Source organism: Betta splendens, chromosome 22, assembly GCF_900634795.4.
Source record: "Betta splendens chromosome 22, fBetSpl5.4, whole genome shotgun sequence".
Taxonomy (NCBI): Eukaryota; Metazoa; Chordata; class Actinopteri; order Anabantiformes; family Osphronemidae; genus Betta; species Betta splendens.
The window spans coordinates 3,077,396-3,090,540 of NC_040900.2; the positions used below are offsets into that span (position 1 = coordinate 3,077,396).

Consider the following 13,145-nt stretch of genomic DNA (forward strand, 5'->3'; position numbering starts at 1 on the left):
CACGAGTGATGTGCCTAAAAACATTACTGAAAAGTGGTGACTTTATATTAAGTACACATTACATCAAATAGTCACACTGGCAGGTTTATTTCTAACATATATTGATAATATAAATGTGTTAAACGATAGACAGAGATTTACGTGGAGATGTTGCAGTGTAGGGGTCCATACCGCAAGGGGGCGCTAGTGTGGATTCTCTCTTGTCTTTTCCTTGTCGAGATCGCAGCAGGGCCAGAGGTCAGAGTTGAACGTTTGACAGAAAGCTGAACATGGATTCCATATTTCATGAGAAAGTGGGTTGTAGCGCTTAACTTAAAACATTTATCATCCGCAACGTGTTGTGTTTATATAGACAGTGTTGTGGGATGTGGCGCTGACTTGTTTACAAGCGTTGTCTGGTCGGTGTGAACAGATTTGTGATGGTGTTTATCAGTATTGTTGTCCAGACAGCTAAAGTGCTAATTGCCCCTGCTAGCCACAGATTGGGTTTGTTGGGTTTGTTTGTAGCTAAGAGCAACAGCAAAGCAAGATTTACCCCGGTCTTGAGATGCGATGCGATGTGGCTTGACATAGTTAACGGTGTCTGCTCTTATAAGGAAGTAATAACACGGGGTTTAGGTCTTGTTCACGTAAGCTAGCTGCATGTGTCTCTGCGCCTAACTTGTGAAATAGCTACAACAAATATTTATGATGCTATGATTTAAAGCCCGTGTAGGCTGATTTGTCGGACTTTTATTTGCAGTGTTGTATGTTGTTGTGAGTTATATATTTTAAATAACAACAGTAACTGTTATTGTCTTTGTAGCAAGAGGGCTCTCTGTGCGCCCAGCACTGCCTCAACAATTTACTACAGGGCGAGTACTTCACTCCTGTGGACCTGTCCTCTATTGCACATCAGCTTGATGAAGAGGAGAGGATGAGGATGGCGGAGGGAGGCATGGCTAGTGAGGAGTACAGGACCTTCTTGCAGGTGAGTTGACCCAAGTCGTGAATCTCACATTTATATACAATAACCAAACAGTTTGTAACGTTATCTGATGCTGATATGTTTTAGCAACCATCCGGGAACATGGATGACAGTGGATTTTTTTCTATACAAGTGAGTTTAAAATGTTCACTTGTTGTTGCATTTGTTAATAACAAATTATTACTTTTAATAGACCACTTCTATGATTTATGGTTTTGTCATTTAAATCCTGTAGGTTATTAGCAATGCTCTGAGAGTGTGGGGCTTGGAGCTAATCCTCTTCAACAGCCGGGAGTACCAGAGCCTCATGATAAATCCAATGTAAAGTTTCTGCATGAACTATTTTCACCTGAATACTTTACAGTTTAGTTGAGGTTTAAAACTCTCTCCTGTGCATCCTGTGTGTCCTTGCAGAAATGAGAAAGCTTTCATTTGCAACTACAAGGAGCACTGGTTTACTATCCGCAAACTTGGTCAACAGGTACGGTGTACTTGTCTCTTATAGTTCGAATACTGTTCTGTTTTTACTAAATGATTATTTGCTTTGTCTTTAAAGTGGTTCAACTTGAACTCACTATTGACCGGACCAGAACTGATATCGGACACTTATCTCGCCCTTTTCCTTGCTCAGTTACAACAAGAAGGTATGTGAAAATGGACCTAATGTTTTTTATATGCAGCACATGTGGCAAAACAAAATGGATTATAAACATTTAATTTGTGCAGGATATTCCATATTTGTGATCAGAGGAAACCTCCCAGAGTGTGAAGCAGAGCAAATTCTTGGTATTATGAGAGTTCAGCAGAGCCACCGACCCAGGCTGATTGGAGAAGATGAAGCCCAGACAAGTGCAGGGTATGACCTGTGCATGCAGACAGTACAGTATATATGGGCTATATAACAGATAAACCTGTTTCATATCATCACAATTGATTGAACCCTTTGCTTAAGTTAAACTCATGACTTACTAATGGATAATGAATATGTTTTGTACTTCGAGCAGTAGGGCAGCAGCTCTTAGCCAAACAGAGATGGGCTTTGGCGTGGAGGATGAGGTTGTGGATGAAGATGAAGAGCTGAAGAGAGCCCTGGCACTCAGCAGACAGGAAATAGATGTAGAAGATGAAGAGGCTGATCTTCGCAGGGCCATACAGCTCAGCATGCAGGGTAAATGAGTGATTCAGTGGTTTTGTAAATAAAACAGTTGTAAGGTTCATAACTCTTTTTACCAGGTATACCAATAACATTTATTTTCTTTTTCAGGAGCAGTGATGAGCAACAAGTCTGAAGTGGCAGATGTAAAACCAGGTAGTCAAGCAGTAGGGAGTGCAGAAGGACAAAGAGAAGGACAGAATGAGACTCTCAGTGCTGAGGAATTGCGGAAGAAGAGACAAGCCTACTTTGATCGGTAGGTTTAATCTTATGTCTTCTACGGTCCTGTACAGTGGAGGACAATACTGGTAATATTTTGTACCAATACATTTCAACAATCCTGTAACAAGTCTGGTTTTATGAATTCTATGCTCTGTTTTAAGTAGTCTAGAGAATTATGGATGGATAATTTTCTGGTGATCTAAAAGCTGTTTTATGCCGTTTATATAATAATTGTGCTGACTATAGATTTTTATTGTTGACTATTTAGGCAGCAGCAACAAGCTCAGCCGAACATTTCTCAACAACCAGACACAAAATCAACAGGTGGTTCATGTGAATACATATACATTTTGATACATTGTAAATATATTGCTTATTTAATTACGTTTGACGTCTATGTTCAAAAAGTTCAGACTTCTTCTCCATTGCTTGTTCTAGGATCAGTAAACCTGGACTCTGGGGAGGACCAACAACAAAAGCCCAGCCAGTGAGATCGTAAAAGGTTTACCTGTATTGTTTACCAGCTGTCTGGATTTGCAACCCTGTAGGGGGTGGCTTTGCTCCTTCCTCTAACCTTTTTGCACATGCGAACATAAGGACAGTCAGATGGCTGACACGTTTCCCCTGGTTAGTTCGCTGACAGGCTACAGAGAAGAGAACAAGAAAGGCAGCAGATCATCTACTCAACCTCAGCGAGGCACTGAGGTTGGGAAGAGCGTGACCACAGAACTCATGATGCAGTTAATTCAAGTTTGCAATTGCCTTTGTACCATGGCGCCTTCTATTTCTATTCTATACAGTTTTTTATTCTTACTTTTTCTCTGAAAGAGATAAAAAAGAATCCTCAGCTGACAAAGGGTGTTTACTTGTCTGGGGTTGATCACGTACTGAAATTGGTCTTCGTTGACAGAGAAAGAAGACCAATGTTTAGACCACAGATCCAAACTTGAGGGATTCTAATAGAACCTCCTACCTTTGTCTGAACCCAGGTCACTTGACCTGGTTTGTAGGACGTATGATTGACAGATGTGATTTCCTGACACTTAATGACAGTGTAGTTTTGATAATATTTTTTTCTTGCAGTGTCTTGAAACGTCTGTTAGTGAGCAGCAGCATGATGTAGGGGGCATTTATTCCTAACCTCAACAGTGTGGACATCACGAGTACATTGCCAAGGCATTTAGTCGACAGTATATATTTGAGGTTGTCACTTTCTTATTACTTTTAAGCATATAAGTAGGCATAATAATATTTCAGAATACAAGAAGACTTCTAATTTAAGTCTGTTGTCTAATAGATGACTGCAAACAGTAATAGCATCTGGCATAGGAATAGGTGAGAAGACAGTAAACGTGATAGGAGCGAGTCGCATGTGAGATGACTGACGCATATTCTTCATATCATGTCCAGAATTTTACATAAATGGGAACAAAAAGCTACAATGTTCATTTATTTCCAGCAGTTTAAAACCAAAAACAGTCCGACATTAACCTACATGTATATGAATTCATCTGTTTTTTGTCTTTGTCAGTATTTAGGAGACTGTTTTAATATAATTCTCCCTTAGATGCCCCTTTACAAAACAGTTTCACTCTCATGTTACAGCCTGGAATCATTTGGTTTAATTGCACTGATCTGGGTAATGCTGCATGCCAGTATTTGACTGGGCAAACGTGTTAAAGCCACAGCAAGCTTTAACAGTGGGTTTATTAGTAGACATAAAGGTGACTGTTATTTAACCTTGTGATTTGTACAGTGAAAATCCAAAGAAAGAAACACAGTGTGTCACCATATAACGTTTGAGTTGATTGTATTTTTTTTTTCATCTAAATTTAAACATGTTTTATTAAAGTTCTATTCACTCCAGGGAACCAAAATCTTGTTATATCAACGATGTATCAGCTTCAGCATTAATGACCACATCACAGCATTACAAATTCAGTTTACAGTTATTTTTTCATAGCTGATGTTCAGCGTGGCCAAGAGTATGTTAGGCAAAGTGAGACTTTTTGTGCTGGACGACTTTCATGATTCCATGATTTTCTTTGTTTTTAATTTCTTTTTTATTTATGTCACTTGTGAATGAGTACGTGTTGATAGTTGGGTTTATATGGATTATTTTACTCACTGGATTCATCATTTTTGTTATATTTCTCACCCTCTCATATAATGTGTTAGTTATTGCTCCAGGATTAAAGTAACATTCAGTCCTAAAGTTTGCAATGTGTCATTTATTTCTCACAATATTGACAGTTTTTGGGAATCAGAGACCTAAATGTTGAGATGGTTAATGTGTAACTCCTAGAGCACACATGCACTTTGTTTCCCCAAATACTACATGTGTCTGTCGAACATAACACAACTCAAGCTGAATGGTACGTATGACGTTTCATTTCTGGGGAATCCATTCCATTAACAGCATTCCATTTTAATGTGATTCGATGATAAAATTATCACATGGTTTGACATCTCTTCTGTTTCTGTGTTTCAGGTTGATCATCTAAACCTTCCAAATTAATAATTATGGCCCTGGAAATGAAGATTGGGTTTATTTTCAGCCTAACCTCCATGTACTTCATTACTCCCATCCACCAAGCTCAAGTTTCAAGTGCCACCATTTCAGACCTTTCCTTCAAAAATATGGACTTTGCCATGAACCTGTACAGGAAAATATCCGCTTCTCACGACAGGAACATATTTTTCTCACCTCTGAGCATCTCCACCAGTTTTGCTTCTCTCTTAATGGCTTCCGATGGTGTCACACACAAAGAATTAATTAAGGGACTGAACCTGCATCAGCTGCGGAGAGCTGACCAACCAGAACTCATCCCAAAACTCTTTCACTTCCTCCATGGTAACATCACACAGAATGGGTCACTGATACTGGACCAAGCCATGACTCTCTTTATGGACCAGCACTTTGAAGTAGAGAAAACGTTTGAGGAGCAAATGAAAAGGTTTTTTGGTGCAGAGATCAAAACTGTAGACTTCACAAACACACAAGGGAGCATCAGGCTCATTAATGAGCACATAAAGCGCAAGACTAAAAACAAAGTGACAGAGATTGTTTCCTCTCTGGATTCACTCACGAAACTCATGTTGATAAATACTATTGTCTTCCAGGGTAAGTTGAACCACTGATAGGTTTCTGAATTAACTTCTGGGTAGATCTTTGTAAAATTAAAATGTATTTATGCTCCACAGGGGGCTGGCAGAAGCCTTTCAACTCAAATTACACTCAAAGAGCATCTTTCTACATTGACAACTATAATATCGTCCAAGTACAAATGATGGTTAAAGAAAAGGATGACTTCTATGTGATGGAAGATGTGGCTTTTGGAGTCAGTGTGCTAAAGATACCGTACCAGGACGGTGTTTCCATGCTCATCCTGCTGCCCAGGAAAGGCATGGACTACACTGGCATCGACGACGAGATCACAGCTGAGAGGCTCCTCAGCTGGGTTAAAAGGTTGGAGAAGAAGTAAGTGTGAAAGACATCCTCTCTAGAAAGAGGCCGTGAAGATCATCCAGAACTAAACGAGCAAATGATCATACATAATATTAAATACTGTGGTTACGCATAATAAGTGAAGCCATGTCTTGTTCATAGTGAAGTGGAAATCAACCTGCCCAAATTCAAGATGGTGCAGTCATATTCCCTGCCCGCTCTTCTGTCAGACATGGGCATGGCCAGTGCCTTCAGTACTTCAGCAAATCTGACGAGGCTGAGTAAGCAAAAAAGCCTCAAAGTGTCAGAGGTTAGTTTTCAATATCGCCCTGCTGTAACATCATAACTGTAAACGCCAGACTGCAGATCATGAGCATTTCTCTACTGTACTTCACAGGCTCTGCACAAGGCTGTTATTGAAGTGGATGAAGCAGGGACGTCGGCAGCAGCTGTCACAACTATTGGAATTACTCCGCATTCTTTACCCAACACCTTCATAGTCAACAGGCCATTTGTCTTCTTTATATACCATGAAAACACCAACTGTGTGCTGTTCATGGGCAGGGTGATTGATCCCACCAAAAACTAGCAGTGCTCCTACACGAGGACACAATAGTGAGTCTGAGAGAAAAGCCAACAGGTTTTTTCTACCTTGACAAAGTTCCTTTATTTGTCTCCGAAACGAGAATTTTTTCTTTGGATAGAGTGATATGCTGCACTACATAACACAAATCATACCACTGTACATTCAGAAACTCAGTGCATTCCCTTTAAGCTGGAACGACAGTACACATTTGTACATGTTTCTTGTTAGAAATGGATAAAATGTTTGTAAGGCATGTAAAACATTTTCAAAAAGCTGTTCCACTTTTTCTCCTCACTGTTGGTTTTATAACCTCCTACAGTCTAATGCCACATAACATTTAACCAGCCCATGTTATAACAAAATGACTAATATCATCCATCCATCCATCCATCGTCAACCCATCGTTAATCCCGCATATGTGGTCGTGGGGAACTGGAGCCTATCCCAGCTGTCTATGGGTGAGAGGGGAACACCCTGGACAGGACGCCAGTCCACCACAGGACAACACACACAGACAAACAACCATTCACACACACACGCACTCACACCTACAGCCAATCTAGAGTCATCAATCAACCTAAGGCATGTTTTTGGACCGTGGGAGGAGGCGGGAGAACCCAGAGAGAACCCGCGCAAACACGGGGGGGGGAGCATAAAAAACTTCACACAGAAAGGCACCCAATCGAACTAATACAAATTAACTGTAAATATGTTTACAATGTTAATTATATTGTATTATTATGAGAAGGAAAAGAGCCAGACACTAGAGGGTTAGTTATCATAAGAGAGGCACCTCTCTAAACACTGGTACAGTTTTCATGTAAGCTCATTTTATTTAAATATTTAATGACATTTAGAACCAAGACTAAACAGATTACAAAAATGTAAAAAAAAAAACAAAATGAAGTAAAATGTAGAAATATTTATTGACTTAAACGTTTATTAACAGAAATGACCGTGTATAGTCGTTAAAAGGCGAGTTATGATCATCGTGTTTTAGCTCTATCTATGTCTCACCAGCTTCTATTACTGGTTTAATGCTCATTAGGAAAGACTATAACATAATGTAAACTACGAAAAACTTGCACAGATGAGAATTCAGGAGCGTTTGCCTCTGACTTTGACACTGCTCTTGTTGTTTAACTAATAAAGTTCTTTTTGAACACGTGATCAACACTGTCATGGCGGCATCCTCGTGTGATGCGTGGTTGTTATCGGCTGTACTTTTAGCTAAACATTTCATGCAGCCACAGTAAGTGATCGTACGATCTCTGCTAATATTTATAATCTTAAGCATTTTGCTAACTCAGTTTCTACAAATACCGTTTGTTATAGTTGATCCCCACGTAGTTTGTAGCCAACCGTTCTGGGCGAAGGAGAGGAACACACCGGCGGAAAGTTTGTGTGTCTGTAGAAAAATGAACAGAAATAAGATGAAGATGAATAACAGGCGTCCGTTCTTCGGGCGGAAACCAGCCAAACGGAGCATCCTGGTGAAAGGCGAGTGGAAAGCTGTGGATCTGGATCCGTGTCTGTTTTCCGAGGAGGGCATGGAGGGGATGGTGTGCTTCGAAGAGCTAACGAATTACCAACTGATGGACGCTAACAAGGCTGCGATGATAGCAGCTAAAAGGGAAAAGAAAAAGGCGAAGAAGAGGAAAGCCCAAGAGGAGGCAGGTGTGGAGGACACAGAGGGGGAGAAAACAACTGGACCAGCAAAGAAAAAAGCCAAGAAGAAGAAACCGGCTGCAAAGGAATCAGATAAGTCTACAGAGATGACGGAGGAAAAGCCAACTGAAGACGAGGCTTCAAAGGCTGAGGCTGTTCCCTCCAAAGACAAAGTTCAGTCCAAAACTAAAAAGAAAAAAAAACAAAAGCCACAAGCTACAGACGCCGAACCTTCATCAGAACACCAGACGCTGCAAACAGAAAAGAAAGGTCCCCTTAAGAAGCAGAGAAAGAACTGGACGAACACAGCCCTGTGCGCTTCAGATGACACGAATGCTGATGTGAGTGCATGGAAGGACTTGTTTGTTCCCCCGCCTGTGCTGAAGGCGCTGAGCTGCCTCGGGTTTGGTTCACCCACACCAATTCAAGCCCTGGCTTTGCCTCCGGCTATCCGAGATCGCATGGACATACTGGGAGCAGCTGAGACAGGCGAGTTCCACTTTTCTCTCAGTCTTAATTAACCGAACATTTTTAAGTGTTGAGTCAGGTCTTTTTTCTGTGAGTTAGGCTAATGTGAGCGCTGTCATTACAGGAAGTGGAAAGACACTGGCTTTCAGTATTCCCATGATCCACACTATCCTGGAGTGGAAAAATGGCTCAGAGAAACGTGATGATGATGCTGAGCCACCCTCCACCGTGGAGAGTTTGCATTTACCAGCTGAGGATGGAGACACTGGGGAGCAGGGGGATTGTGACTCAGCTGAGAGTGCCGGTGAAGATGATGAGCAGGATGTTGAAGAGAGCCACGACGACGATGAGCCTGGATGTGTTGAAGTCATTGACTTTGCAGACTTTGACCCCGCTACTGGAGCAACAGAGAAGCATGTGGGCGGGCAGAGTCGGCCTCTGCTTGGTCTGGTTCTCATGCCCACCAGAGAGCTGGCGGTTCAGGTCAAACATCACATTGATGCTATAGCAAAATTCACAGGTAAGTCAATATACGCCAAAGAGTAAAGCAATAACCATGTTGTACTTTAAGATACTCAAAATGTTGCTGTTGGGCAGATATCAAAACAGCCATTGTGCTGGGAGGGATGGCACAACAAAAGCAGCGAAGGATGCTGAATCGCAGGCCAGAGATCATCATTGCCACTCCAGGACGTCTGTGGGACCTGATAAAGGAGAAGCATCCACATCTGCTGAACCTCAGGCAGCTACAGTACGTTTTAACTGGTCCTCATAGTACTGACGTATGTGGCCAAATCAGAAGATTTCACACATGTAACTTATGCAGGTCATTTTTGTAAAAGCTAAACTAAAATGAGATGTAGTGACCTTTAGATGCTTTGGCAGGATTTTTGGAGAACACTGCCAAGACTAATTCCCAAGGGCAGTTGGCTGTGTTTCCTCTGATCCATCCAAGGTCCTTGAGAAACGGTCTAAGCTAGATAAAGGAGAATGAAGGAATGTAATGATTATAACTGTTAGAGATCATTCACATTTGTGTCTCCTCTGTTGTTTTGCAGGTGCCTGGTCATTGATGAAGCGGATCGCATGGTCGAAAGAGGCCACTTCGCAGAGCTGGAGAACCTGCTAGAAATGTTGAACACCACATTCTTCAACCCCAAGAGGCAAACGTTTGTCTTCTCTGCCACGCTGACCATGGCTCACAGCCTGCCCAGCCGCTTCCTGCAGAAGAAGAAGAAGAAGCTGGACCAGAGGAACAAGCTGGAAGTTCTCATGGAGAAAGTGGGGATTACATCCAAACCCAAAGTCATTGACCTCACCAGGAAGGAAGCAACAGTAGAGACGCTGACAGAGACGCGGATCCACTGCCAGAAGGAAGAGAAAGACTTCTATCTGTATTACTTCTTGATGCAGTATCCTGGGAGAACCATGGTGTTTGCCAATAGCATAGACTGTATCAAGAGACTCCACTCCCTGCTCATTATCTTGGACTGCACACCGCTGCCTCTACATGCCAACATGCACCAGAAACAACGCCTCAAAAACCTGGAAAGGTTTGCAGAGAGAGAGAGGTGAGTGTTGCACACACAGACACAGTAACCTTTGATTAAATTGACATTATAATTCTCCTCAAACACTGACCACATGGTTGACACTTGAATTTTAAAATGATATTCCCAGTTGTGTTCTGCTGACAACGGATGTGGCAGCCAGAGGACTGGACATCCCCGATGTTCAACATGTTATTCACTATCAGGTCAGCTTTTGTTGTGTTTTGTTATTTCACAGTTGGTACTTTTTACATAGACCAATAGGAAGTTTGGTACTTCCTAATTGCAGTAATGTAATAAAGCGGTTTCAGTTGTTTCTAACCAAACCTCAATGTGTTTATTCTTAATGTTTTCCTGTGAACATCAGGTCCCCAGAACCTCTGAGACGTACGTCCATCGGAGTGGCAGAACAGCGAGAGCCACAAAAGAGGGTCTCAGTTTGCTGCTAATCGGCCCTGATGACCTCATGAACTTCAGGAAGATTTATAAGACTCTCGGAAAGGATGAGGACCTTCCCATGTTTCCTATAGAGAGCAAATGCATGGACGCAATAAAGGTAAGGCCTGCTAGCATTATTTGAAATGAAAAAAAAAGCTTCATAGTTTATAGCTGAATCTGTCCCTTCACAGGAGCGTGTGAATTTGGCCAGGAATATAGAAAAGATTGAGTTTTACAACAACAGAGAGAAGCAGCATAACTCGTGGTTCAAACAGGCAGCCGAGGCCCTGGAGCTGGACCTGGATGATGATCTGTTACTTGGTAGGACCAACATGACATTGATTATAGAGGGTATGAACAACAGACAACTGAAGATGCCGTGTGTGTCCGCAGGCACAGCCAGGGGTGAGGATGCCGACAGGGGGCAGCAGAAGATGGTTAAGAAAATGAAGCAGCAGCTAAAGCATCTGATCTCCCAGCCTGTTTTTAAGAACAGGACAAAGACCAAGTACCCGACTCAACTGGGGAAGCTCCCTGTCCCACGTCTGCCTGTTGCAGGGATGGAAAGTGCCATAACCAGCGTCACAACAATGAAAAAAGTCCAAGAAAAGTCAAGTCAACCACAGGGGAAACGACTGAAGAAGGAAAAAAGAAAAGCCGCTGAGATGAAATGTTGATTTATATGGAAATCAAGACTTCGTCTTTGCAGTTTATTCAAATTTATTGCACAATGTGTGATAATTGTATTTCTGGGTGATGTTTAATTCACTGTACACAACAAAATTTTATAAAAAGTGTCTTAAAGTCCAATTGGCGCTTCATTCAACTAGCATCAGTGTTCCTGAGAGGAGTCCTGCTGGAGCTCTGGTCCGTGTCGAGGTCGAGTGTAGAGAATGTTATAATGTGACATTTGGTAGAGGAGGTGCAGAGAAGGTTCCCCACCCTCTGGAATGACGTGGTGAGCCAGCTGCTGCTCGTCGCCTTCCATGGAGACTACATGGATGCACACATCCAGAGCCTGCAGTAGAGCCAGGATGTCCACGTGGTCGCACTCCATCGCCATGGCCTCCACTTCCTGCATGAAGAGGATCAGGATTTTATTCAGTCCTGTGTTTTTGTTTTAAAGCTGCAAAGTGCAACTGTTAGGAATCAACTTTACCACGAGGCAAAACCAGAAACAAGACGTTTACTAAATCACTAGGTGGCAGTAAGACATTGCTACTAACCTGCTGACAGTACGTTTGCAGACTTGCAGCCTCCACAAAGTTGCAGAAGAAGTCTGCGTGGTTCTGCAGGTGAGCGGAGGTGAGCAGCCTGAGGTACTGAACCACGCCGTCGGAGGTGGTCTGCTCGTTGAAGAGCCTGAGCAGCGTGGCTTCCTGCTCATCGGCCTGACACTGCTCCACCACGCCAACAACCTTAGGAGGCAGCGCAGGCGATTTACACATGAGTTCTCCACGTCGGACTGTAGCATATTCAGCTTAGAGGTACATATACACAGATGGTGTCAGCAAACACTCTGCATCCTGCTCTTTCCTTATGGCTGCTGTGGCATTTCCCCACTGTGGGATGAATGAAGTTTATCTTATCCTATAGGCTCCAGTGCTTGATCATCATAAACATCACGTATTCATTGTTGTTATGGCACCTGATCATTTGGCCACGAGATATATTCATGAATTACTGGTACAGTGAGTGGTTCGACTGGTTTCTCTTGGTCATTATGTTTAGGATGACGGATCTGATCAATATGTGGTTCAGTAACACTTTAAAAACTAGAATGGTGATTGTGAAAGAAAATGCATTTACTGTGTTTAGTTGGTGCTTGAAGAAACTCTCCTCAAATCCCACTGAAGACAAAACTGTGCTGCTCTGAAGGATTTTCTCCTTGAAGCTGAAATTGAAACCGGTTAGACAAGATCCACTTTCTGCTCCACAATCGAGCAGTCCATAAACACTGTCAGATCGTCGGCGACCTGGGTAGAGACCACTTTAGACAAACGGCACAAATGAGGACGACTGACCTCTGCAGAGCCCGTGCATTGTGCAGGACCGACTCCAGATGTGCGAAGCAGAAGGCTCTGTAGAAGCAGTTCCCGTCCCCGCGCACCTTTCGGACGGAGGAGAAGGTGCTGCTCAAATCCTAAGGGACAGACGGGGTTATTATGGCAGCAATGGCAAACAGCAGCCACGCTAAATGAGAGCCTACTTTCAGTTTGGCGTCTGGCGTTTCTTCAGGGAACAAGGAAGAAATGTCGTCTTTGCATGAAACAATACCATCAGCCTCCATCGGCCCGGACACAAGCGCTTTCACTCCCCGCGGGACCAAACAGCTGATTCACACATCAACTGGCCTCACAACATGTCTACGCGTTTCGACAACATGGAAACAACGACAGAAAACGGAATTACAGCTTTGGAAAGACCCCGTGCGTCAAAACGCTGCCGCAATGTTGTGCAGTTGTATTTTCTGTAAAACCGGATGTTTGCAGGCACCACGTGTGTCTTTTAAAGAGACAGTACTCGTGTTTTTTGGACGAGGCCTGGGCGTCATATAAAATATGTAGTAATATTTATAACGAATATGTAATATTTTGTTTGTCGTGTACAAACTATAAATCCCCAGAGTAACATGATGACTAATC

The 13,145-nt window shown here is 42.6% G+C and overlaps 4 protein-coding genes across 7 annotated transcripts; 3 read left to right on the top strand and 1 right to left on the bottom strand.

The window, feature by feature from the left end:
- Positions 1–132: 132 nt before the first annotated feature.
- On the top strand, positions 133–4,557 carry atxn3 (ataxin 3). Of its 4 annotated transcripts, none has more exons than XM_055505737.1 (11): positions 133–237; positions 806–970; positions 1,055–1,099; positions 1,203–1,288; positions 1,382–1,448; positions 1,524–1,611; positions 1,694–1,823; positions 1,972–2,135; positions 2,232–2,376; positions 2,611–2,666; positions 2,781–4,557. In XM_055505737.1, exons 1-11 carry the CDS (start codon positions 148–150, stop codon positions 2,831–2,833), a joined length of 1,089 nt encoding a protein of 362 aa, XP_055361712.1. In that variant the 5' UTR covers positions 133–147; the 3' UTR covers positions 2,834–4,557. The 4 variants fall into 4 exon arrangements, with proteins under 4 accessions (XP_055361712.1, XP_028994104.1, XP_028994105.1 ...); XM_029138271.2 differs by having other exon boundaries at positions 152–293; XM_029138272.3 differs by lacking the exon at positions 133–237 and adding an exon at positions 380–398.
- An 86-nt stretch (positions 4,558–4,643) lies between these two features.
- Positions 4,644–6,666, top strand: serpina10b (serpin peptidase inhibitor, clade A (alpha-1 antiproteinase, antitrypsin), member 10b). Its single transcript, XM_029138269.3, has 5 exons — positions 4,644–4,717; positions 4,834–5,466; positions 5,547–5,823; positions 5,953–6,100; positions 6,188–6,666. The coding sequence occupies exons 2-5, from the start codon at positions 4,866–4,868 to the stop codon at positions 6,377–6,379; spliced, it is 1,218 nt and encodes a 405-aa protein (XP_028994102.1). The 5' UTR covers positions 4,644–4,717; positions 4,834–4,865; the 3' UTR covers positions 6,380–6,666.
- Positions 6,667–6,812: 146 nt separating this feature from the next.
- ddx24 (DEAD (Asp-Glu-Ala-Asp) box helicase 24) lies at positions 6,813–11,310 on the top strand. The gene is made up of 8 exons (XM_055505743.1): positions 6,813–8,537; positions 8,641–9,032; positions 9,110–9,263; positions 9,571–10,083; positions 10,193–10,268; positions 10,430–10,618; positions 10,692–10,821; positions 10,894–11,310. Exons 1-8 carry the CDS (start codon positions 7,795–7,797, stop codon positions 11,175–11,177), a joined length of 2,481 nt encoding a protein of 826 aa, XP_055361718.1. The 5' UTR covers positions 6,813–7,794; the 3' UTR covers positions 11,178–11,310.
- Positions 11,203–12,850, bottom strand: LOC114848092 (ubiquitin thioesterase OTUB2-like). The gene is made up of 5 exons (XM_029138274.3): positions 12,710–12,850; positions 12,525–12,643; positions 12,310–12,394; positions 11,727–11,918; positions 11,203–11,575 (listed from the first exon to the last, which is right to left on the bottom strand). The coding sequence occupies exons 1-5, from the start codon at positions 12,788–12,790 to the stop codon at positions 11,333–11,335; spliced, it is 720 nt and encodes a 239-aa protein (XP_028994107.1). The 5' UTR covers positions 12,791–12,850; the 3' UTR covers positions 11,203–11,332.
- Positions 12,851–13,145: the final 295 nt, after the last annotated feature.